Raw genomic sequence first — 26,711 nt, forward strand, 5'->3', positions numbered from 1 at the left:
CTTTCGGCACTTGTGTTAGTGATGAAAACCACAATTTGCATTTGTCTTAGTGTTGCAAAACCACTTATCGCACTTGTGCTGGCATTGAAAACCACTCTCCACACTTGAGCCAGTGTTGCAAAACCACTTTCCACACTTGCGCTCGTGTTGAAAACCATGTTCTACAGTTCTGCTTGTGTTGCAAAACCACTTTCCGCACTTATGCTCGTGTTGAAAACAACTTTTCGCAAGTTGGTTAGTGTTGAAAACCACTTTTTGCAATTGTGTTAGTGTTGAAAACCACTTTTCGCACTTGCGCCAGTGTTGAAAACCACAATTCGCATGTGTCTTAGTGTTGCAAAACCACGTATCGCACTTGTGGTGGTGTTGTAAACCATTATTCGCATTTGTGTTAGTGTTGCAAAAACCAATTTCCACACTTCTGCGGCCGTTGACACCCACTTTCAGCCCTCTTGCTTGTGTTGAAAACCACTTTTTGCACTTGTGTTATTGTTGAAAAAACCACTTTCAGCAGTCGTGCTTGTTTTGAAAACCAACTTCCGCACTTGAGCTAGTGTTGCAGATCCACTTTGTGCACTTGTGTTAATGTGGCAAAACCACTTGTCTCACATGGGTTAGTGTTGCAAAACCACTTTTCGCACTTGTGTTAGTGTTGAAAAACTACTTTTCGCACTTGTGTTAGTGTTGAAAAACCACTTTTCGCACTTGTGTTGGTGCAGGAAACCACTTTTGCACTTGTATTAGTGTGGAAAAACCACTTTTTGCACTTGTGTTAGTGTTGAAAAACCACTTTTTGCACTTGTGTTAGTGTTGAAAAACCACTTTTCGCACTTGTGTTGGTGCAGGAAACCACTTTTGCACTTGTATTAGTGTGGAAAAAACACTTTTTGCACTTGTGATAGTGTTGAAAAACCACTTTTCGCACTTGTGGTAGTGTTGAAAAACCACTTTTCGCACTTAGGTTAGTGTTGAAAAACCACTTTTCGCACTTGTGTTGGTGCAGGAAACCACTTTTGCACTTGTATTAGTGTGGAAAAAACACTTTTCGCACTTGTGTTAGTGTTGAAAAACCACTTTTCGCACTTGTGTTAGTGTTGAAAAACTACTTTTCGCACTTGTGTTAGTGTTGAAAAACCACTTTTCGCACTTGTGTTGGTGCAGGAAACTACTTTTGCACTTGTATTAGTGTGGAAAAAACACTTTTTGCACTTGTGATAGTGTTGAAAAACCACGTTTCGCACTTGTGTTAGTGTTGAAAAACCACTTTTCGCACTTGTGTTAGTTTTGAAAAACCACTTTTCGCACTTGTGTTGGTGCAGGAAACCACTTTTGCACTTGTATTAGTGTGGAAAAAACACGTTTTGCACTTGTGATAGTGTTGAAAAACCACTTTTCGCACTGGTGTTGGTGCAGGAAACCACTTTTGCACTTGTACTAGTGTGGAAAAAACACTTTTTGCACTTTTGATAGTGTTGAAAAACCACTTTTCGCACTTGTGTTAGTGTTGAAAAACCACTTTTCGCACTTGTGTTGGTGCAGGAAACCACTTTTGCACTTGTATTAGTGTGGGAAAAACACTTTTCGCACTTGTGTTAGTGTTGAAAAACCACTTTTTGCACTTGTGTTAGTGTTGAAAAACCACTTTTCGCACTTATGTTGGTGCAGGAAACCACTTTTGCACTTGTATTAGTGTGGAAAAAACACTTTTTGTACTTGTGATAGTGTTGAAAAACCACTTTTTGCACTTGTGTTAGTGTTGAAAAACCACTTTTCACACTTGTGTTGGTGCAGGAAACCACTTTTGCACTTGTATTAGTGTGGAAAAACCACTTTTCGCACTTGTGTTAGTGTTGAAAAACCACTTTTCGCACTTGTGTTAGTGTTGAAAAACCACTTTTCGCACTTGTGTTGGTGCAGGAAACCACTTTTCGCACTTGTGTTGGTGCAGGAAACCACTTTTGCACTTGTATTTGTGTGGAAAAAACACTTTTTGCACTTGTGATAGTGTTGAAAAACCACTTTTCGCACTTGTGTTAGTGTTGAAAAACCACTTTTCGCACTTGTGTTGGTGTAGGAAACAACTTTTGCACTTGTATTAGTGTGGAAAAACCACTTTTCGCAATTGTGTTAGTGTTGAAAAACCACTTTTCGCACTTGTGTTGGTGCAGGAAACCACTTTTGCACTTGTATTAGTGTGGAAAAAACACTTTTCGCACTTGTGATAGTGTTGAAAAACCACTTTTCGCACTTGTGTTGGTGCAGGACACCACTTTTGCACTTGTATTAGTGTGGAAAAAACACTTTTTGCACTTGTATTAGTGTGGAAAAACCACTTTTTGCACTTGTGATAATGTTGAAAAACCACTTTTCCCACTTGTGTTAGTGTTGAAAAACCACTTTTCACACTTGTGTTGGTGCAGGAAACCACTTTTGCACTTGTATTAGTGTGGAAAAACCACGTTTCGCACTTGTGTTAGTGTTGAAAAACCACTTTTCGCACTTGTGTTGGTGCAGGAAACCACTTTTGCACTTGTATTAGTGTGGAAAAACCACTTTTCGCACTTGTGTTAGTGTAGCAAAACCACTTGTCACACTTGTACTCGTGTTGAAAACCACTTTCAACACTTGTGTTAGTGTTGCAAAACCAATTTCCACACTTGTGCTTTTATTGAAGACCTCTTTCCGCACTCGTGCTAGTGTTGAAAACCACTTTCCACACGTGTGTTGGTGTTGCAAACTACTTTTCGCACTCGTGCTAGTGTTGTAAACCATTATTCGCATTTGTGTTAGTGTTGCAAAAACCAATTTCCACACTTCTGCGGCCGTTGACAACCACTTTCAGCACTCTTGCTTGTGTTGAAAACCACTTTTCGCACTTGTATTATTGTTGCAAAAACCACTTTCAGCACTCGTGCTTGTTTTGAAAACCACTTTCGGCACTTGAGCTAGTGTTGCAGAACCACTTTGTGCACTTGTGCTGGCATTGAAAACCACTTTCCGCACTTGAGCTGGTGTTGCAGAACCACTTTTCGCACTTGTGCTGGCATTGAAAACCACTTTTTGCACTTGTGTTAGTGTTGCAAAACCACTTTTTGCACTTCTGCTAGTCTTGAAAACCACTTTTCGCGCTCCTGTTAGTGTTCAAATCCACTTTTTACACTTGTGTTAGCGTTGCAAAACCACTTGTCTCACATGGGTTAGTGTTGCAAAACCACTTTTCGCACTTGTGCTGGCATTGAAAACCACTCTCCGCACTTGAGCCAGTGTTGCAAAACCACTTTCCACACTTGCGCTCATGTTGAAAACCATGTTCTACAGTTCTGCCTGTGTTGCAAAACCACTTTCCGCACTTGTGTTAGTGTTGAAAACCACAATTTGCATTTGTCTTAGTGTTGCAAAACCACTTATCACACTTGTGCTCATGTTGAAAACCACTTTCCACACTTGTGTTAGTGTTGGGAAACCGCTTTACACGCTTGCGCTCATGTTGAAAAGCACGTTCTACGCTTGTGCCTGTGTTGCAAAACCACTTTCCGCACTTATGTTAGTGTTGCAAACAACTTTTCGCAAGTTGGTTAGTGTTGAAAACCACTTTTTGCAATTGTGTTAGTGTTGAAAACCACTTTTCGCACTTGCGCCAGTGTTGGAAACCACAATTCGCATGTGTCTTAGTGTTGCAGAACCACTTTTCGCACTTGTGCTGGCATTGAAAACCACTTTCCACACATGTGCCAGTTTTGCAAAACCACTTTCCGCACTTGTGCTGGCGTTGAAAACGACTTTTTGCACTTCTGCTAGTCTTGAAAACCACTTTTCGCACTCCTCTTAGTGTTCAAATACACTTTTTGCACTTGCGTTAGTGTGGCAAAACCACTTGTCTCACATGGGTTAGTGTTGCAAAACCACTTTTCGCACTTGTGCTGGCATTGTAAACTACTCTCCACACTTGAGACAGTGTTGCAAAACCACTTTCCACACTTGCGCTCGTGTTGAAAACCATGTTCTACAGTTCTACCTGTGTTGCAAAACCACTTTCCGCACTTGTGCTATTGTTGAAAACAACTTTTCGCACTTTGGTTTGTGTTGAAAACAACTTTTCGCACTTTGATTAGTGTTGAAAACCACTTTTTGCAATTGTGTTAGTGTTGGAAATCACGTTTCGCACTTGTGTTAGTGTTCAAAACCACTTTTTGCACTTGTGTTAGTGTTGCAAAACCACTTGTCTCACATGTGTTCGTGTTGCAAAATCACTTTTCGCACTTGTGCTGGCATTGAAAACCACTAACCGCACTTGAGCCAGTGTTGCAAAACCACTTTCCACATTTGCGCTCGTGTTGAAAACCATGTTCTACAGTTCTGCCTGTGCTGCAAAACCACTTTGCGCACTTGTGCTATTGTTGATAACAACTTTTCGCACTTTGGTTTGTGTTGAAAACAACTTTTCGCACTTTGATTAGTGTTAAAAACCACTTTTTGCAATTGTGTTAGTGTTGAAAATCACGTTTCGCACTTGTGTAAGTGTTGCAAAACCACTTTTCGCACATGCGCCAGTTTTGAAAACCACAACTCGCATTTGTCTTAGTGTTGCAAAACTAATTTCCACACTTGTGCTGGCATTGAAACCCACTCTCCGCACTCATGCTAATGTTGAAAACCACTTTTTGCAATTGGGTTAGTGTTGCAAAACCAATTTCCACACTTGTGCTTTTATTGAAAACCTCTTTCCGCACTCGTGCTAGTGTTGAAAACCACTTTCCACACGTGTGTTAGTGTTGCAAACTACTTTTCGCACTCGTGCTAGTGTTGTAAACCATTATTCGCATTTGTGTTAGTGTTGCAAAAACCAATTTCCACACTTCTGCGACCGTTGACAACCACTTTCAGCACTCTTGCTTGTGTTGAAAACCACTTTTCACACTTGTATTATTGTTGCAAAAACCACTTTCGGCACTTGAGCTAGTGTTGCAGAACCACTTTGCGCACTTGTGCTGGCATTGAAAACCACTTTCCGCACTTGAGCTGGTGTTGCAGAACCACTATTCGCACTTGTGCTGGCATTGAAAACCACTTTTTGCACTTGTGTTAGTGTTGCAAAACCACTTTTCGCACTTGTGGTGGCATTGAAAACCACTTTCCACACATATGCCATTATTGCAAAACCACTTTCCGCACTTGTGCTGGCGTGGAAAACCACGTTTTGCACTTCTGCCATTCTTGAAAACCACTTTTCGCGCTCCTGTTAGTGTTCACATCCACTTTTTGCACCTGTGTTAGTGTTGCAAAACCACTTGTCTAACATTTGTTAGTGTTGCAAAACCACTTTTCGCACTTGTGTTGGCATTGAAAACCACTCTGCGCACTAGAGCCAGTGTCGCAAAACCACTTTCCACACTAACGCTCGTGTTGAAAACCATGCTCTCCAGTTCTGCCTGTGTTGCAAAACCACTTTCGGCACTTGTGTTAGTGATGAAAACCACAATTTGCATTTGTCTTAGTGTTGCAAAACCACTTATCGCACTTGTGCTGGCATTGAAAACCACTCTCCACACTTGAGCCAGTGTTGCAAAACCACTTTCCACACTTGCGCTCGTGTTGAAAACCATGTTCTACAGTTCTGCTTGTGTTGCAAAACCACTTTCCGCACTTATGCTCGTGTTGAAAACAACTTTTCGCAAGTTGGTTAGTGTTGAAAACCACTTTTTGCAATTGTGTTAGTGTTGAAAACCACTTTTCGCACTTGCGCCAGTGTTGAAAACCACAATTCGCATGTGTCTTAGTGTTGCAAAACCACGTATCGCACTTGTGGTGGTGTTGTAAACCATTATTCGCATTTGTGTTAGTGTTGCAAAAACCAATTTCCACACTTCTGCGGCCGTTGACACCCACTTTCAGCCCTCTTGCTTGTGTTGAAAACCACTTTTTGCACTTGTGTTATTGTTGAAAAAACCACTTTCAGCAGTCGTGCTTGTTTTGAAAACCAACTTCCGCACTTGAGCTAGTGTTGCAGATCCACTTTGTGCACTTGTGTTAATGTGGCAAAACCACTTGTCTCACATGGGTTAGTGTTGCAAAACCACTTTTCGCACTTGTGCTGGCATTGATAACCACTCCCCGCACTTGAGACAGTGTTGCAAAACCACTTTCCACACTTTCGCTCGTGTTGAAAACCTTGTTCTACAGTTCTGCCTGTGTTGCAAAACCACTTTTCGCACTTGTGCTGTTGTTGAAAACAACTTTTCGCACTTTGATTAGTGTTGAAAACCACTTTTTTGCAATTGTGTTCGTGTTGAAAATCACGTTTCGCACTTGTGTTAGTGTTCAAAACCACTTTTTGCACTTGTGTTAGTGTTGCAAAACCACTTGTCTCACATGTGTTAGTGTAGCAAAATCACTTTTCGCACTTGTGCTGGCATTGAAAACCACTAACAGCACTTGAGCTAGTGTTGCAAAACCACTTTCCACACTTGCGCTCGTGTTGAAAACCATGTTCTACATTTCTGCCTGTGCTGCAAAAACCACTTTTCGCACTTGTGCTATTGTTGATAACAACTTTTCGCAGTTTGGTTTTGTTGAAAACAACTTTTCGCACTTTGATTAGTGTTGAAAATCACTTTTTGCAGTTGTGTTAGTGTTGAAAATCACGTTTCGCACTGGTGTTAGTGTTGCAAAACCACTTTTCGCAATTGCGCCAATTTTGAAAACCACAATTCGCATTTGTCTTAGTGTTGCAAAACTAATTTCCACACTTGTGCTGGCATTGAAAACCACTTTCCGCAGTCGTGCTAATGTTGAAAACCACTTTTTGCAATTGGGTTAGTGTAGCAAATCCACTTGTCACACTTGTACTCGTGTTGAAAACCACTTTCCACACTTGTGTTAGAGTTGCAAAACCAATTTCCACACTTGTGCTTGTATTGAAAACCACTTTCCGCACTCGTGCTCGTGTTGAAAACCACTTTCCACACGTGTGTTAGTGTTACAAACTACTTTTCGCACTCGTACTAGTGTTGTAAACCATTATTCGCATTTGTGTTAGTGTTGCAAAAACCAATTTCCACACTTCTGCGGCCGTTGGCAACCACTTTCAGCACTCTTGCTTGTGTTGAAAACCACTTTTCGCACTTGTATTATTGTGCAAAACCACTTTCAGCACTCGTGCTTGTTTTGAAAACGACTTTCCGCACTTGAGCTATTGTCGCAGAACCACTTTGCGCACTTGTGCTGGCATTGAAAACCACTTTCTGCACTTGAGCTGGTGTTGCAGAAGCACTTTTCGCACTTGTGTTGGCATTGAAAACCACTTTTTGCACTTGTGTTAGTGTTGCAAAACCACTTTTCGCACTTGTGGTGGCATTGAAAACCACTTTCAATACATGTGCCAGTATTGCAAAACCACTTTCCGCACTTGTGCTGGCGTGGAAAACCACGTTTTGCACTTCTGCTAGTCTTGAAAACCACTTTTCGCGCTCCTGTTAGTGTTCAAATCCACTTTTTGCACCTGTGTTAGTGTTGCAAAACCACTTGTCTCACATGTGTTAGTGTTGCAAAACCACTTTTCGCACTTGTGCTGGCATTGAAAACCACTCTCTGCACTTGAGCCAGTGTCGCAAAACCACTTTCCACACTTGCGCTCATGTTGAAAACCATGCTCTACAGTTCTGCCTGTGTTGCAAAACCACTTTCCGCACTTGTGTTAATGTTGAAAACCACAATTTGCATTTGTCCTAGTGTTGCAAAACCACTTATCGCACTTGTGCTGGCATTGAAAACCACTCTCTGCACTTGAGCCAGTGTTGCAAAACCACTTTCCACAGTTGCGCTCGTGTTGAAAACCATGTTCTCCAGTTCTGCCTGTGTTGCAAAACCACTTTCCGCACTTATGCCTGTGTTGAAAACAACTTTTCGCAAGTTGTTTAGTGTTGAAAACCACTTTTTGCAATTGTGTTAGTGTTGAAAACCACTTATCGCACTTGTGCTCGTGTTGAAAACCACTTTCTGCCGATACAGGCCCGATTAACTGCAGCGCCATCCGAGCTGGGGCGTAGGGATACAATGCGGTCACGGTGTAGGGATACAACGGTGAATATTTGCAGCTTCATACATGACAAGTTACTCATTGACTCACTCGCTCACTCTTTGACTTACTTGCTCACTCATTGACTCACTCACTCATTGACTCACTCATTGACTCACTCACCTATTCACTTACCCACACATTGACTCACTCACTTCTTCACTTACTCATTCTTTGACTCACTCACTTATTCACTTACTCATTCTTTGACTCACTCACTTATTCAATTACCCACTCATTGACTCACTCACTTATTCACTTACTCATTCTTTGACTCACTCACTTATTCACTTACTCATTATTTGACTCACTCACTTATTCATCTACTCATTCTTTGACTCACTCACTTATTCACTTACTCATTCTTTGACTCACTCACTTATTCACTTACTCATTCTTTGACTCACTCACTTATTCACTTACTCATTCTTTGACTCACTCACTTATTCATCTACTCATTATTTGACTCACTCACTTATTCACTTACTCATTCTTTGACTCACTCACTTATTCACTTACTCATTATTTGACTCACTCACTTATTCACTTACTCATTCTTTGACTCACTCACTTATTCACTTACTCATTATTTGACTCACTCACTTATTCATCTACTCATTCTTTGACTCACTCACTTATTCACTTACTCATTCTTTGACTCACTCACTTATTCACTTACTCATTCTTTGACTCACTCACTTATTCACTTACTCATTCTTTGACTCACTCACTTATTCATCTACTCATTATTTGACTCACTCACTTATTCACTTACTCATTCTTTGACTCACTCACTTATTCACTTACTCATTATTTGACTCACTCACTTATTCACTTACTCATTCTTTGACTCACTCACTTATTCACTTACTCATTATTTGACTCACTCACTTATTCACTTACTCATTCTTTGACTCACTCACTTATTCACTTACTCATTATTTGACTCACTCACTTATTCACTTACTCATTCTTTGACTCACTCACTTATTCACTTACTCATTATTTGACTCACTCACTTATTCACTTACTCATTCTTTGACTCACTCACTTATTCACTTACTCATTCTTTGACTCACTCACTTATTCACTTACTCATTCTTTGACTCACTCACTTATTCACTTACTCATTCTTTGACTCACTCACTTATTCACTTACTCATTCTTTGACTCACTCACTTATTCACTTACTCATTATTTGACTCACTCACTTATTCACTTACTCATTCTTTGACTCACTCACTTATTCACTTACTCATTATTTGACTCACTCACTTATTCACTTACTCATTCTTTGACTCACTCACTTATTCACTTACTCATTATTTGACTCACTCACTTATTCACTTACTCATTCTTTGACTCACTCACTTATTCACTTACTCATTCTTTGACTCACTCACTTATTCACTTACTCATTCTTTGACTCACTCACTTATTCACTTACTCATTCTTTGACTCACTCACTTATTCATCTACTCATTCTTTGACTCACTCACTTATTCATCTACTCATTCTTTGACTCACTCACTTATTCACTTACTCATTCTTTGACTCACTCACTTATTCACTTACTCATTCTTTGACTCACTCACTTATTCATCTACTCATTATTTGACTCACTCACTTATTCACTTACTCATTCTTTGACTCACTCACTTATTCACTTACTCATTATTTGACTCACTCACTTATTCACTTACTCATTCTTTGACTCACTCACTTATTCACTTACCCACTCATTGACTCACTCACTTATTCACTTACTCATTCTTTGACTCACTCACTTATTCACTTACTCATTATTTGACTCACTCACTTATTCACTTACTCATTCTTTGACTCACTCACTTATTCACTTACTCATTATTTGACTCACTCACTTATTCACTTACTCATTCTTTGACTCACTCACTTATTCACTTACTCATTCATTGACTCACTCACTTATTCACTTACTCATTCTTTGACTCACTCACTTATTCACTTACTCATTCTTTGACTCACTCACTTATTCACTTACTCATTATTTGACTCACTCACTTATTCACTTACTCATTCTTTGACTCACTCACTTATTCACTTACTCATTAATTGACTCACTCACTTATTCACTTACTCATTCTTTGACTCACTCACTTATTCACTTACTCATTCATTGACTCACTCACTTATTCACTTACTCATTCTTTGACTCACTCACTTATTCACATACTCATTCTTTGACTCACTCACTTATTCACTTACTCATTCTTTGACTCACTCACTTATTCACTTACTCATTATTTGACTCACTCACTTATTCACTTACTCATTCTTTGACTCACTCACTTATTCACTTACTCATACTTTGACTCACTCACTCATTTACGAATTAACTCTCTCACTCACTCATTGACTCATTGACTAACTCACTCATTGACTAACTCACTCATTCACTCACTCATTCACTCACTTATTCACTCACTGCTTGATCGCATAAGCTCACCGGACGACGAAAGTCCAGGTGACCGAATAAAAGCATTGGGTGTGGATATGGCCCACGCCCACACCATGATGGGCCCAAAATGCTAATTTGCGAACCCCTTAAATCAGTAACGTCATCGCAGATACAATACATCATACATGTTTGTAACGTGTCTAGCTGTTCTTTAATAACAAATGCATTTTGGAGATGATTACTTTCACCACCATAACAGATGTTTGAGGGGTATATGTCTTAGCTCGTGTGGTAAATCCTCCCGCGCTCCTCCTCCTCCTACTCAGTGGTCTGTGGAAAACAAAGTTGTTTGAAGTGAAAATAAGACATAACAGTCGGAAACAAAGATCCTTAATTGTGTTAAGACGGACACATTTTGAGGTAGCATGGAAAGAATGTCTCGAAGCACGACTTCACGACTGTTTCCTTCCTGTACCGGAAGCCGCGCCCGTCACATCACATGGTTTGTGGCATGTCATGTCACCGCCGTTGAAGTGAACATCTTTCAGAAATGGATCGTTGGTGTCCCACAGCTAAAGATACACTGGGCGTAGGTAAGAAAAGAAGGGAGGTGGTTGTAATGGCATACTGAGACTGGAGAAAGGAGATCGTCGGGTCTGAAGGGCTGGGTGTGGACCTGAGGACCTTCAGTTTGAACCGCAACGGGTGTGTCCTGGAGGGAATGTGGTCCGTGAGGTGTGTTTGCCTGGGGCGGGATGTGGGCTCGTGCAGCAGATGTGCCCCAGGGGGACGTGGAATGTGCAGCAGATGTTTCCGGGGGGGGGGGTCGTGGGTTGTGCAGCAGATGTTTCGGGGGGGGCGTCGGTAGTGCAGCGGATGTTCCCCAGGGGGGGCGTGGGTCTGTGCAGCAGATGTTCCCCTGGGGGGGGGGGGCGTGGGTGGCGGCGTGGGTTGTGCAGCAGATGTTACCGGGGGAGGGGCGTCGGTTGTGCAGCGGATGTTCCCCAGGGGGGGGCGTGGGTCTGTGCAGCAGATGCTCCGCTGGGGGGGCGTGGGTTTGTGCAGCAGATTTTCCCCAGGAGGGGGGGGGCGTGGGTTTGTGCAGCAGATTTTCCCCAGGGGGGGCGTGGGTCTGTGCAGCAGATGTTCCCCATGGGGGACGTGGGTCTGTGCAGCAGATGTTCCCCAAGGGGGACGTGGGTCTGTGCAGCAGATGTTCCCCAGGGGGGGGGGGCGTGGGTTTGTGCAGCAGATTTTCCCCAGGAGGGGTGGGTGGGTGGGTTTGTGCAGCAGATGTTTCCGGGGGGGGTGGCGTGGGTTGTGCAGCAGATGTTACCGGGGGGGTGGGGGTGGTGGTGGCGGCATGAGTTGTGCAGCAGATGTTCCCGGGGGGGGGCGTCGGTTGTGCAGCGGATGCTCCCCTGTGGGGGGGGGGCGTCGGTTGTGCAGCGGATGCTCCCCTGTGGGGGGGGGGGGGGTCGTGGGTTTGTGCAGCAGATGCTCCCCTGTGGGGGGGGGTCGTGGGTTTGTGCAGCAGATTTTCCCCAGGAGGGGGGGGCGTGGGTTTGTGCAGCAGATTTTCCCCAGGGGGGGGCGTGGGTCTGTGCAGCAGATGTTCATCTGTGGGGGGGGGGGGTCGTCGGTTTGTGCAGCAGATTTTCCCCAGGAGGGGGGGGGGCGTGGGTTTGTGCAGCAGATTTTCCCCAGGGGGGACGTGGGCCTGTGCAGCAGATGTTCCCCACGGGGGACGTGGGTCTGTGCAGCAGATGTTCCCCAAGGGGGGACGTGGGTCTGTACAGCAGATGCTCCCCAGGGGGGGTGTGGGTATGTGCAGCAGATGTTCCCCAGGGGGGGGGGGCGTGGGTTTGTGCAGCAGATGTTCCTCGGAGGGGACGTGGGTGGGTGCAGCAGATGTTCCCCAGGGGGGACGTGGGTTGTGCAGCAGATGTTCCCCAGGGGGGACGTGGGTTTGTGTAGCAGATGTTCCCCAGGTGGGACGTGGGTTTGTGCAGCAGATGTTCCCCAGGGGGGACGTGGGTCGGTGTAGCAGATGTGCCTTTGAGGGGACATGGGTCCTGCAGCAGATGTGCCCCAGGGGGAAGTGGGTCTGTGCAGCAGATGTTCCCTGGGGGGGGGGGGGGGGGGGGCGTGGGTTGTGTAGCAGATGTGCCCCAGAGGGGACCTGGGACCATGCAGCAGATGTTCCCCAGGGGGGACGTGGGTCTGTGCAGCAGATGTTCCTCGGAGGGGACGTGGGTGTGTGCAGCAGATGTTCCCCAGGGGGGACGTGGGTCTGCAGCACTGCCCCAGAGGGGACGTGGGTTGTGCAGCAGATGTTCCCCAGGGGGGACGTGGGTTGGTGCAGCAGATGTTCCCCAAGGGGGACATGGGTTAGTGTAGCAGATGTTCCCCAGGGGGGACGTGGGTTTGTGCAGCAGATGTTCCCCAGGGGGGACGTGGGTTTGTGTAGCAGATGTGCCTTTGAGGGGACATGGGTCCTGCAGCAGATGTGCCCCAGAGGGGACCTGGGTCTGTGCAGCAGATGTGCCCCAGGGGGAAGTGGGTCTGTGCAGCAGATGTGCCCTGGAGGGGACTTGGATCTGTGCAGCGGGTGTGTTATGGAGAGGAGGGTGGTTCCGGGTGGCAGGTGTGCCCCAGAGGGGACGTGGGTCCAGGCAGCGGGTCTGTTCTGGAGAGGAGGGCGGATCCGGGTGGCAGGTGTGCTTCGGAGGGGAAGCGGGTCCGGGCGGTGGTTGTGTAGCAGAGGGGATGCCAATCTGTGTCGGCACAGTGGGTGCGGTCTACAGGGGATGCAGACACGTATGGAAGGGTTAGAGCAGAGGGTGTCCTTGATCTGTGTGGCATGTGGTAGCTGAGGGGACATGGACCCATGTTATGGAGGTCAAGCTGCAGTTAGCGTGGATTCACGTGAAGGGGCATTAACTGCAGTTGGATGGATTCGCGTGGCAGACCACGAGTTACAGGGGCTGGATCTGTGTGGTACGGTGGGAGTTGTGGTTGGTGTGGGTCCGTGTTGGTGATGGCAGCGGTTGGCTGGATCTTTGTGGCGGTTTGCACACTGTGGTTGGTGTCGACCCACGCAGCACTGTGCGAGCTGTTTATGGAGTTGGTCCATGTGGCTCATAGGGTGGATCCACTTCGCAGTGGTGCGAGGTGCACGTGACATGGATCTGTGTGGAGTGGTGCGAGGTGCGTGTGACATGGATCTGTGTGGAGTGGTGCGACGTGCGCGTGACATGGATCTGTGTGGAGTGGTGCGAGGTGCGCGTGACATGGATCTGTGTGGAGTGGTGCGAGGTGCGCGTGACATGGATCTGTGTGGAGTGGTGCGACGTGCGCGTGACATGGATCTGTGTGGAGTGGTGCGAGGTGCGCGTGACATGGATCTGTGTGGAGTGGTGCGAGGTGCGCGTGACATGGATCTGTGTGGAGTGGTACGAGGTGTGCGTGACATGGATCTGTGTGGAGTGCTGCGAGGTGCGCGTGACATGGATCTGTGTGGAGTGGTGCGAGGTGTGCGTGACATGGATCTGTGTGGAGTGGTGCGAGGTGCGCGTGACATGGATCTGTGTGGAGTGGTGCGAGGTTCATGTGACATGGATCTGTGTGGAGTGGTGTGAGGTTCGTGTGACATGGATCTTTGTGGAGTGGTGCGAGGTGCGCGTGGAACGTGACATGGATCTGTGTGGAGTGGTGCGAGGTGCGTGTGACATGGATCTGTGTGGAGTGGTGTGAGGTGCGTGTGACATGGATCTGTGTGGAGTGGTGTGAGGTGCGCGTGACATGGATCTGTGTGGAGTGGTGCGAGGGGCGCGTGACATGGATCTGTGTGGAGTGGTGCGAGGTGCGCGTGACATGGATCTGTGTGGAGTGGTGCGAGGTGCGCGTGACATGGATCTGTGTGGAGTGGTGCGACGTGCGCGTGACATGGATCTGTGTGGAGTGGTGCGAGGTGCGCGTGACATGGATCTGTGTGAAGTGGTGTGAGGTGCGTGTGGAGTGGTGCGAGGTGCGCGTGACATGGATCTGTGTGGCATGGTTGCGAGCCGTGTACGGCATGGATCCTTTGGTTGTTTGGCTCCTCGCTGTATCTCGCTGCACTAATTGTGCTTGTTTGGTCCCTGTTTTCTTTTTCTCGATTTTAATCTGCCAGGTTGTACTACATGTTTTTTTTGTAAATATCAACCTTATCTTAGTTTGTCATACACCTGGATACTCTTGCACCTGTTGTAGGGTTCCTCAAGTTGCTTTGATCAAAGTTCCACTGTGGATCCAAAGGTGTGTGTTTGCTTTATTAAATAACCAATCTGGCAGATGGGCAGACAAAGCCATGCCAAATCTTGTTGGACAGGTTTGTTTTTCTGTGTAAAGACTTGTTACCTTGAGCTACATTGCTTTGCACGAAATCTGTCATTTGTTTGGAAATATGTTCCGTCGATGTAGTACAAGACTTTGTGTTTGTATTTGTTCAAGTCTTTCTGCTTGTATTTGTACAAGACTTTGTGTTTGTATTTGTACAATAATTTGTATTTGTATTTGTACAAGACTTTCTGCTTGTATTTGTACAAGACTTTGTGTTTGTATTTGTACAAGACTTTCTGCTTGTATTTGTACAAGACTTTGTGTTTGTATTTGTACAAGACTTTGTGTTTGTATTTGTACAAGACTTTGTGTTTGTATTTGTACAAGACTTTGTGTTTGTATTTGTACAAGACTTTGTGTTTGTATTTGTACAAGACTTTGTGTTTGTATTTGTACAATAATTTGTATTTGTATTTGTACAAGACTTTCTGCTTGTATTTGTACAAGACTTTGTGTTTGTATAAGACTTTGTGTTTGTATTTGTACAAGACTTTCTGCTTGTATTTGTACAAGACTTTGTGTTTGTATTTGTACAATAATTTGTATTTGTATTTGTACAAGACTTTCTGCTTGTATTTGTACAAGACTTTGTGTTTGTATTTGTACAAGACTTTGTGTTTGTATTTGTACAAGACTTTGTGTTTGTATTTGTACAAGTCTTTCTGCTTGTATTTGTACAAGACTTTGTGTTTGTATTTGTACAAGTCTTTCTGCTTGTATTTGTACAAGACTTTGTGTTTGTATTTGTACAAGTCTTTCTGCTTATATTTGTACAAGACTTTGTGTTTGTATTTGTACAAGTCTTTCTGCTTGTATTTGTACAAGACTTTGTGTTTGTATTTGTAGAAGACTTTGTGCTTGTATTTGTACAAGACTTTGTGTTTGTATTTGTACAAGTCTTTCTGCTTGTATTTGTACAAGACTTTGTGTTTGTATTTGTACAAGTCTTTCTGCTTGTATTTGTACAAGACTTTGTGTTTGTATTTGTACAAGACTTTGTGTTTGTATTTGTACAAGACTTTGTGTTTGTATTTGTACAAGTCTTTCTGCTTGTATTTGTACAAGACTTTGTGTTTGTATTTGTACAAGTCTTTCTGCTTGTATTTGTACAAGACTTTGTGTTTGTATTTGTACAAGACTTTGTGTTTGTATTTGTACAAGTCTTTCTGCTTGTATTTGTACAAGACTTTGTGTTTGTATTTGTACAAGTCTTTGTGTTTGTATAAGACTTTGTGTTTGTATTTGTACAAGACTTTCTGCTTGTATTTGTACAAGACTTTGTGTTTGTATTTGTACAATAATTTGTATTTGTATTTGTACAAGACTTTCTGCTTGTATTTGTACAAGACTTTGTGTTTGTATAAGACTTTGTGTTTGTATTTGTACAAGACTTTCTGCTTGTATTTGTACAAGACTTTGTGTTTGTATTTGTACAATAATTTGTATTTGTATTTGTACAAGACTTTCTGCTTGTATTTGTACAAGACTTTGTGTTTGTATTTGTACAAGACTTTGTGTTTGTATTTGTACAAGACTTTGTGTTTGTATTTGTACAAGTCTTTCTGCTTGTATTTGTACAAGACTTTGTGTTTGTATTTGTACAAGTCTTTCTGCTTGTATTTGTACAAGACTTTGTGTTTGTATTTGTACAAGTCTTTCTGCTTGTATTTGTACAAGACTTTGTGTTTGTATTTGTACAAGTCTTTCTGCTTATATTTGTACAAGACTTTGTGTTTGTATTTGTACAAGTCTTTCTGCTTGTATTTGTACAAGACTTTGTGTTTGTATTTGTACAAGACTTTGTGCTTGTATTTGTACAAGACTTTGTGTTTGTATTTGTACAAGTCTTTCTGCTTGTATTTGTACAAGACTTTGTGTTTGTATTTGTACAAGTCTTTCTGCTTATATTTGTACAAGACTTTGTGTTTGTATTTGTACAAGTCTTTCTGCTTGTATTTGTACAAGACTTTGTGTTTGTATTTGTACAAGACTTTCTGCTTGTATTTGTACAAGACTTTGTGTTTGTATTTGTACAAGACTTTGTGTTTGTATTTGTACAATAATTGTGTTTGTATTTGTACAAGTCTTTCTTAACCCTGGTGTTGGGCTAGCGGCTAGGGTGTCAGCTTAGGATCCTAGGATCCTGGGTTCGAATCCCGGTCGATCGCTGAATTAACGCCAGGGGGGTTGACTCAGCCTGTCATGCCTTCCGAGGTCGGCTAATTGAGTACCAGTTCACTGGTAATTCCCTGCTTGTCGTTAAAGGCGGCAAAAAGGGTTGGCGTCAGGAAGGGCATCCGGCCGTAAAACATTGCTTCAAAAAGGGGACCGAAAAACAACAACAACCACGGTTCCCGAAAAAGGCCAACCCCCGCTTGCGGGGAAAAATGGCCTCTAAAGGTGTTTTTTTTTCTTTCTTTTTTTTCTGCTTGTATTTGTACAAGACTTTGTGTTTGTATTTGTACAAGTCTTTCTGCTTGTATTTGTACAATAATTTGTGTTTGTATTTGTACAAGTTTTTCTGTTTGTATTTTTACAAGTGTTTGTGTTTTATTTATTTCTTGATGGGGGTGTAGTTCTTGGGGAGTTATTGCCTTCCTTGTTGCATTCACTGTCCAGCACAATACATTGTGGCCATATGAATAATGAATGAATGATCGTTTTAAGGACATTTTCCCCCACTAGAGCGGGGGTTAGCCTTGCGGGCCCCATGCCAATTATGGTTCCCTGTTTGAGGCAATGTTTTTATGGCCGGATGCCCTTCCTGACGCCGACCCTTAGTCGCATTTACGATGTGCAGGGATACGGTGTACCTATTCTAAATCGGGGTACACACCGGGATCATTCATCCCAGCAAACTGGTATTCAATTGTGGGCCATATAAAAGGCAAAAAAAAAATTCGCAAATTAAAAATTATAAAATTGGCAAAGCCAAGAAACGAATGAAACCCTTGAGAATTTCCCTCGAGAACCTATTACAATGCCCCTTTAGAAACTGATTGAATTACATTTTAGATCCCTTTAGAATTACCCTTTAAAACCTTTTAGAATTATCCTTATAATTACTTTTTAGACCCCTTTAGAATTACCCTTTCGAATCACCCTTTAGAATTAATTACCCTTTATAACCCTTTAGAAATACCCTTGAGAATTAAATACCCTTTATAACCCTTTATAACCCTTTAGAATTACCTTTGAGAATTAAATACCCTTTATAACCCTTTATAACCCTTTAGAATTACCCTTGAGAATTACCCTTGAGAATTACCCTTTAGAATTCATTACCCTTTATAACCCTTTTGAATTACCCTTTAGAATTTTTTTATTTTATTTTATTTTTGTGGATACAAGATCGAGGCTCGTGAAAGAGCTAATATTAATCACACAAAAATTCAAACCGACACAGAAAACATATAATAAGGGGAGCGGTAGACAAGATGGGGAGAGAGGGGGAAGGACACAAACACAACATTTGAGAGCAGGGACATCAAGAGAACTGTGGGAAGGAGAGGGCTTGGGGGGAGGTGGGAGAGGTATAAAACATATGGATACTGCAAGGACTTCCAGGAAAGAAGTTGGAATTTCAAAAAAGTGGATCTTGGGTGAATTAGCGGGGGTAGAAAAGATCAAGGGTTTGGATGGGGGAAGATAAGAGATGGTGGTGAACAGCTGTTTTAAAGACCTGGAGGGAGGAGTGGCATTGAAGGGAGTGGGGGAGTTTGTTCCAGAGGTGGGAGAAAAGGGGAATGAAAGAGTGAAGTTGAGCAGAGAGCCTAGATTTTGGCAGTTTAACCATAAGAGGGTTGCTGGCAGATCTTGTGTGGCCTGTAGGAATATTTGGAGGACAGAGCGCAGAGAGAGCTGGGGGAGCAAGGCCGGAGAAGAGTCAGTAGAAGACAGAAAGACCATCAACCTGCCTGTGGTGAGTGAGTGAAAGGCCCTCGGAATTGGCTTCATCGTGGGAGATTCCAATGTATCCGAAAGCTCTGATTTCAACAGCGCGAAGCCGAGCCAGGTGTGAGGCAGGAGCACCGGCCCAGAGGGGGGAACAGTATTCCATTGACCTGCGGATGAAAGCCTTGTATGTGGTGAGGAGGAGCTCAGGTGTGCCAAGGAAGGTCTTCGCACGACGGAGGATGCCCAGTTGGCGACTGGCTTTGGAGCCTAGCTTGGAAATGTGGTTTTCCCAGGAAAGATCATGGCAGATAGTGAGACCCAAAAGCTTGAGTGACAGAACCTCTTGGAGAGAGATTATTCAGAAAGTGGATGGGAGGGTTATCCAGTCAGTCTTTTCGGAGAGACATAGTAAGAGTGTGAGATTTGTCAGGATTGAAAGACATGTTCCACTTGTTTGACCAGTCTGTGATTTTGTCCAGGTCTGCAGAGAGTGAGGAGGGTGCAGACTGCCAATCTGAGGGATGAGGAATGGAGCGGCAGAGAGTGGAGTTATCAGCAAAGAGATAGAGAGGATTTTCCAGAGAGACGGGGAGATCATTGATGAAGACCAGAAAAAGCACAGGGCCCAGAACACTGCCTTGGGGAACTCAGCCTGAACAGGAAGGGGAGATGAGAGAAATCCATTCAGGGCCACACGTTGACTACGATCAGAGAGGAAGTCTGCAAGCCATGCGTGGAGATTTCCATGGATACCGTAGGACGAGAGTTTGGTGAGCAGAGCGGGGTGTCAGACCATATCGAAGGCACGTGATATGTCAATGGAGACAGTTCTGATTTCCTGTTTGGCATTGAGGACCTCCATCCATCGTTGAGACAGCAGAAGCAGCATGTCCAGAGTAGAATGACCTGGTCTGATCTGAATCCAAATTGATGATCGGAGATCAAGCCATTGGAGAAGAGGAAGGATTTGATATCCGAAGCAATGATGGATTCCTTGACTTTGCTGATAATTGGGAGCAGGCTGATTGGTCTGTAGTTGCAAGGATCTGTTTTTGCACCTTTTTTGTGGAAAGCGGTAATATTTGCTGATTTCCAGGATGCTGGCAGATGACCTTGAGCAAAAGAGAGGGTGATAACATCAGAGAGAGGGAGCGGCAGAGCAGGATTTTAAGACCCGTTGGCTGATGCCGTCTGGTCCAGTTGCAGAATCAGAGTCGAGGTTTGACAAAAACTTCTCTACCTTGTCAGGAGAGAAGGACACAGAGTCCAGGAGCAGCTGGGTTTGACTGGGTAAGGTGGGAACAGAGAGAGATGGGTTTGGGACACAAGATTTTGAGGCAAACACAGAGTTGAGGCATTCGGCTTTTTCACGTGCGGGGTCAGCTGTGTCGTTGTTTGAGGTAAGTGAGGGGATGGAGGGGGAACAAACACCAGAAACGGATTTGACCAGACGCCACCAGGATTTGGAAGAGGGAGACAGGTTTGAGAGTTCGGTCTTGAGAAAAAACCACCTTTAGAGGCCATTTTTCCCCGCAAAGCAGGGGTTGGCCTTTTTCGGGAACCATGGTTGTTGTTGTTTTTTTGGTCCCCTTTTTGAAGCAATGTTTTATGGCCGGATGCCCTTCCTGACGCCAACCCTTTTTGTCGGTATTGAGAGTGGAGAGATATTGTTTCCTGGCTCTCCTGAGGGTGGACACGCACTTGTTTCTGGCTCTCTGAAAGGAAATGAGATTTCCTTCCGTTGGATTTGCTTTCCAGGAGACGAAAGGCAAGTTGTTTCTGGGCAACTGCCTCACCACAAGATTCCGTGTACCATGGATGAGAGGAAGGGTATGACAACTGAAGGGAAAATGTGATAAATCTGTGCATGAGAGAGAGAGAGAGCAATTTACTTTGGAAGAATTCCCAGGATGAGTTGATTTCAGAGGCGGTAGAGATGGGAGACCAGTCCAGATGATTGATGGCTGCTTGAAGACCGTGCCAGTTGGCCTGAGTGAAATGCCAGACTCGTCGGCGCTGAGGAGGCTCTCTGAGAATGGTCAGAGAGATGTCCACTTTAACAAGAACATGATCAGATGAGCCGATTGGAGCAGAAGAAGAGCAGCAGCATTTGCAGGGAAGTTAGTCATAACCAAGTCTAGAAGAGAAGATGCTCCGTTGCCTGAGATCTGGGTCGGGAAATTGACAGATTGTGTCAGTCCCAGTGAGTCACAGAAGTCCTTTGCTGAGGTGCCATGGCTGGTGAGAGAGGTACCCACACCCAGCCAACTGGCATGGTGACAATTGAAATCACCACATATGAGGAAGAGAGAGTTGGGATGAGTAGATAGAAGTTGGTCCATATTATCAGACAGCGAGATGTAGATGGAGTCATACACACACTTTAGAATAAACCTTTCGAATCACACTTTACAATTACCCTTTAGAATCACCCTTTAGAATTAACTACCCTTCAGAATTACCCTTTGGAATTACGCTTTAGAATTAATTATCCTTTAGAATTAATTACCCTTTAGAATTACCCTTTCGATTTACCCTTTAGAATTAACCTTTAGAATTACCCTTTAGAATTACCCTTTAGAATTACCCTTTTGATTTACCCTTTAGAATTACCCTTCAGAATCACCCTTTAGAATCACACTTTACATTTACTCTTTACAATTACCCTTTACAATTACCCTTTACAATTACCCTTTCCATTTACCCTTTAGAATTACCCTTTAGAATCACCCTTTACAATTACCCTTTAGAATTACCCTTTACAATTACCCTTTAGAATTACTCTTTAGAATTACCCTTTACAATTACCCTTTACAATTACCCTTTACAATTACCCTTTAGAATTACCCTTTAGAATTACCCTTTAGAATTACCCTTTACAATCACCCTTTAGAATTACCCTTTAGAATTGCACTTTAGAATTAATTACCCTTTAGAATGAATTATCCTTTAGAATTAATTACCCTTTAGAATTAATTACCCTTTAGAATTAATTACCCTTTAGAATTCATTACCCTTTAGAAATAATTACCCTTTAGAATTAATTACCCTTTAGAATTAATTACCCTTTCGATTTACCCTTTAGAATTACCCTTTAGAATTACCCTTTAGAATTACCCTTTAGAATTACCCTTTAGAATTACCCTTTTAAATTACCCTTTGGAATTACCCTTTAGAATTACCCTTTAGAATTACCCTTTAGAATGACCCTTTAGAATCACACTTTATAATTACCCTTTGGATTAAACCTTTAGAATAACCCTTTAGAATAACCCTTTAGAATAACCGTTTAGAATAACCCTTTAGAATAACCCTTTAGAATAACCCTTTCGAATAACCCTTTCGAATAACCCTTTAGAATAACCCTTTAGAATAACCCTTTCGAATTACCCTTTGGAATAACCCTTTGGAATAACCCTTTAGAATAACCCTTCAGAATAACCCTTTAGAATAACCCTTTAGAATAACCCTTGAGAATAACCCTTGAGAATAACCCTTGAGAATAACCCTTGAGAATAACCCTTGAGAATAATCCTTGAGAATAACCCTTGAGAATAACCCTTGAGAATAACCCTTGAGAATAACCCTTGAGAATAACCCTTGAGAATAACCCTTGAGAATAACCCTTGAGAATAACCCTTGAGAATAACCCTTGAGAATAACCCTTGAGAATAACCCTTGAGAATAACCCTTGAGAATAACCCTTGAGAATAACCCTTGAGAATAACCCTTGAGAATAACCCTTGAGAATAACCCTTGAGAATAACCCTTGAGAATAACCCTTTAGAATAACCCTTTAGAATAACCCTTTAGAATCACACTTTATAATTACCCTTTGGAAATAACCTTAAGAATGAATTACCCTTTAGATTTACCCTTTAGATTTACACTTTATAATTACCCATTCAAATTAAACACAACAACAACAACAACAACAACAACATGCATTTTAAGGCCATTTTCCCGACAAGAGCGGGGGTTAGCCTTGCGGTCCCTATGACAATCTTCTCCATTTTGCCCTATTTTCTGCATTTCTCCTTGTTAACCCCCTTCTGGATTGGATTAACGTCTGGATTGGTCTCTCATCTCCACTGCCTCTGACATCAATTCTTCCTGGGAATTCTTCCAAAGCAAACTGATCTCTCTCATGCACAGATTTATCCCATCTCGCCTTCAATTGTCTTACCCTTCCTCCCGTCCATGGTACACTGAATCTTGTGGTGAGGCAGTTGCCCTGAAACAACTTGCCTTTGCCTCTTGGAAGGCTAATCCAACTGAAGGAAATCTCAGTTCCTTCCACCAAGCTCGGAACAAGTGTGTGTCTACCCTCAGGAGTGCCAGGAAGCACTATCTCTCCTCACTCAAGAATGAACTCTCAAACCTGTCTCCTTCCTCCAAATCCTGGTGGCGTCTGGTCAAATCCGTTTCTGGTGTTTGTTCCCCCTCCATCCCCTCCCTTACCTCAAATGGCCACACAGTTGACATCGCACGTGACAAAGCCGAATGCCTCAACTCTGTGTTCGCCTCGAAATCCTTAGTCCCAAACCCATCTCTCTCTGTTCCCACCTTTCCCAGTCGAACCCAAATGCTCCTGGACTCTGTGTCCTTCTCTCCTGACAAGGTGGAGGAGTTTTTGTCAAACCTCGACTCTGATTCTGCAACTGGACCAGACGGCATCAGCCCACGGGTCCTAAAATCCTGCTCTGCCGCTCTATCTCACCCTCTCTCTGTTCTTTTCACCCTATCTTTTGCTCAAGGTCATCTGCCAGCATCCTGGAAATCAGCTAACATTACCGCTTTACACAAAAAAGGTGCAAAAACAGATCCTTGCAACTACAGACCAATCAGCCTGCTCCCAATTATCAGCAAAGTCATGGAATCCATCATTGCTTCGGATATGAAATCTTTCCTCTTCTCCAATGGCTTGATCTCTGATCATCAATTTGGTTTCAGACCAGGTCACTCTACTCTGGACATGCTGCTTCTGCTGTCTCAACAATGGATGGAGGTCCTGAATGCCAAACAGGAAATCAGAGCTGTCTCCCTTGACATATCAAGGGCCTTTGATACGGTCTGGCACCCAGCTCTGCTCACCAAACTCTCCTCCTATGGTATCCATGGAAATCTCCATGCATGGCTTGCGGACTTCCTCTCTGGTCGTAGTCAACGTGTGGCCCTGAATGGATTTCTCTCATCTCCCCTTCCTGTTCAGGCTGGAGTTCCCCAAGGAAGTGTGCTGGGCCCTGTGCTTTTTCTGGTCTTTATCAATGATCTCTGTGACTCTCTGGAAAATCCTCTCTATCTCTTTGCTGATGACTCCACTCTCTGCGGCTCCATTCCTCTTCCCTCAGATAGGCAGTTTGCAGCCTCCTCACTCTCTGAAGACCTGGACAAAATCACAGACTGGTCAAACAAGTGGAACATGTCTTTCAATCCTGCCAAATCTCACTCTCTTACTATGTCTCTCCGAAAAGATCGACTGGACAACCCTCCCATCTACTTTCTCAACAATCCTCTCCAAGAAGTTCTGTCACTCAAGCTTTTGGGTCTCACTATCTGCCATGATCTTTCTTGGGAAAACCACATTTCCAAGCTGGCCTCCAAAGCCAGTCGCCGACTGGGCATCCTCCGTCGTGCGAAGTCCTTCCTCGGCACACCTGAGCTCCTCACCACATACAAGGCTTTCTTCCGCAGCTCAATGGAATACTGTTCTCCCCTATGGGCTGGGGCTCGGCTTCACGCTGTTGAATCCAAAGCTTTCAAAATCATTGGAATCTCCCGCGATGAAGCTATCTCTGAGGGCCTTTCACTCACTCACCGCAGGCAGGTAGGTGGTCTTCCTGTCTTCTACCGACTCCTCTCCGGCCTTGCTCCCCCAGCTCTCTCCGTGCTCTGTCCCCCAAATATTCCTACAGGTCGCACAAGATCTGCCAGCAACCCTCTGATGGTTAAACTGCCGAAATCTCGGCTCTCTGCTCACCTTCACTCTTTCATTCCTCTTTTCTCCCGCCTGTGGAACAAACTCCCACACTCCCTTCAATCCCTCTCCTCCCTCCAGGTCTTTAAAACAGCTGTTCACCACCATCTCTTATCTTCCCCCATCCATAACCTTGATCTTTTCTACCCCCACTAATTCACCCCAGATCCACCTTGTTTGAAATTCCAACTTATTTCCTGGAAATCCTGGCAGTGTCCATATGTTTATACCTCTCCCACCCCCCCCCCCCCTTCACATGCCTCCCCCCCTTCACATGCCTCCCCCCTTCACATGCCTCCCCCCCAAAGCCCTCTCCCTCCCACAGATCTCTCGATGTCTCCATGTCTCTCGGTCCCTGCTCTCAAATGTTGTGTTTGTGTCCTTCCCCCTCTCTCCCCATCTTGTCTACCGCTCCCGATGTTATTTGTTTTATGTGTCTGTTTGTCTTTCTGTGTGATTAATTTTCGCTCTTTCACGAGCCTCGATCTTGTATACAAAAAAAAAAAAAAAAAAAAAACCCCCTTGCCCGCATTTCTTCTTCCACCATCTTTAGCCAAGTCTTTTCTCGGTCTTCCCCGTCCTCGACTTCCTTCTACATTCATTTCCATCACTCTTGTCAACCAGTCACTTTCATCCTTCCTCAACACATGACCAAACCATCTCAACCTGTTCCTCTTCACAGCATCAATCACAGGCTCTATTCCCATCATCTTTCGCAATTCATCATTTGTCTTCCTCTCTCTCAACGATACTCCACACATCCATTGAACCATTCGCATTTCCACCCTTTCCAACCTTTGTTGCTGCTCTACATTCATGACCCATGTCTCGCTCCCATAAATCATAACACTTCTCACACATGCAGCATACACCTTTCCCTTCAGCTTCAACGACACTCCCCTCCTCATCAGCACGCCACTCAGTTCCCGAAACTTCTTCCATGCACATCTCACTCTAGCAACCTTTGCCGAGTCTGATCCACCTTCTCCATTCAGCATGTCTCCGAGGTAGCAAAATGTTTTCACACCTTCCAGCTTCACGCCGTCTCCAAGATCCAACTCAACATTTCCTCCATCTGCAGCTCCCCCTGTGCACACCTTACATTTGAATGTAGCTGCCACACTGGTTAATGACCCTCTCAGACCACTACATTTTTGATGAACCCACTCAGCGCACATTGTACATTGAATGGAGTTCACTCCGACACCCTTCCTGCACACAGCACATGGCCACTTCCCAGTTCTTTCCACGTCACCACATGCTTTACCACTTGCCATCACCTTCGTCTTTCCGATATTCACCTTCAGACCTTTTGTCTCCATACATTCCTTCCACTTGTTCATCTTTTCCTTCAGTCCATCCATACTTTCCGCAATCAACACCAGATCATCTGCATACAACAACTCCCACGGTAAACCCTCCTTTACGTTCTGAGCCAGCACCTCCATCACAGCTACAAATAGTAGTGGACTTTGTACCGACTCCTGATGCACTCCCACCTTCACCTCAAACTCACCACTGTTCCCGTCCTTCGTCCTTACAGCTGTGCGCGCTCTTTTGTACATTGCCATCACTATTCTGATCAACCATTCCTCCACTCCTAACTTCCTCAATGCCCATGTCAATACTTCACGTGGAACCCTATCGAATGTTTTCTTCAGATCAACAAACCCAAGAAACAACTTCTTCCTCTTCTCCATGTACTTCTCCTGCAACTGCCTCACAATAAAGAGTGTGTCTGTCGTACCTCTTCCTGGCACAAATCCAAACTGCATTTCGTCGATCTTCACCTTCTTCCTTATCCTCCTCTCCAACACCCTTTCCAATACCTTCATTCCATGCTCCAATAACTTTATCGCTCGGTACGAGTCACACTCCAGAGGGTCACCTTTCCCCTTGTATAGAGGGACGAGGGTACTCAGTTCCCAATCCACTGGAAT

General features: G+C 44.0%; 1 protein-coding gene across 2 annotated transcripts in view; it reads left to right on the forward strand.

Moving 5' to 3' along the window:
- Window positions 1-10,985: 10,985 nt before the first annotated feature.
- The window catches only part of LOC137420545 (dedicator of cytokinesis protein 1), a gene marked incomplete in the record, with an annotated part of 615,378 nt that continues 599,652 nt past the window's right edge, over window positions 10,986-26,711 (forward strand). For both annotated transcript variants that reach the window (XM_078772553.1, XM_078772554.1), the window contains 1 exon segment: window positions 10,986-11,107. In XM_078772553.1, the coding sequence (XP_078628679.1) occupies window positions 11,065-11,107 (43 nt within the window).

This window comes from Myxine glutinosa, chromosome 2 (assembly GCF_964187855.1).
Source record: "Myxine glutinosa chromosome 2, kmMyxGlut1.1, whole genome shotgun sequence".
NCBI lineage: Eukaryota > Metazoa > Chordata > Myxini > Myxiniformes > Myxinidae > Myxine > Myxine glutinosa.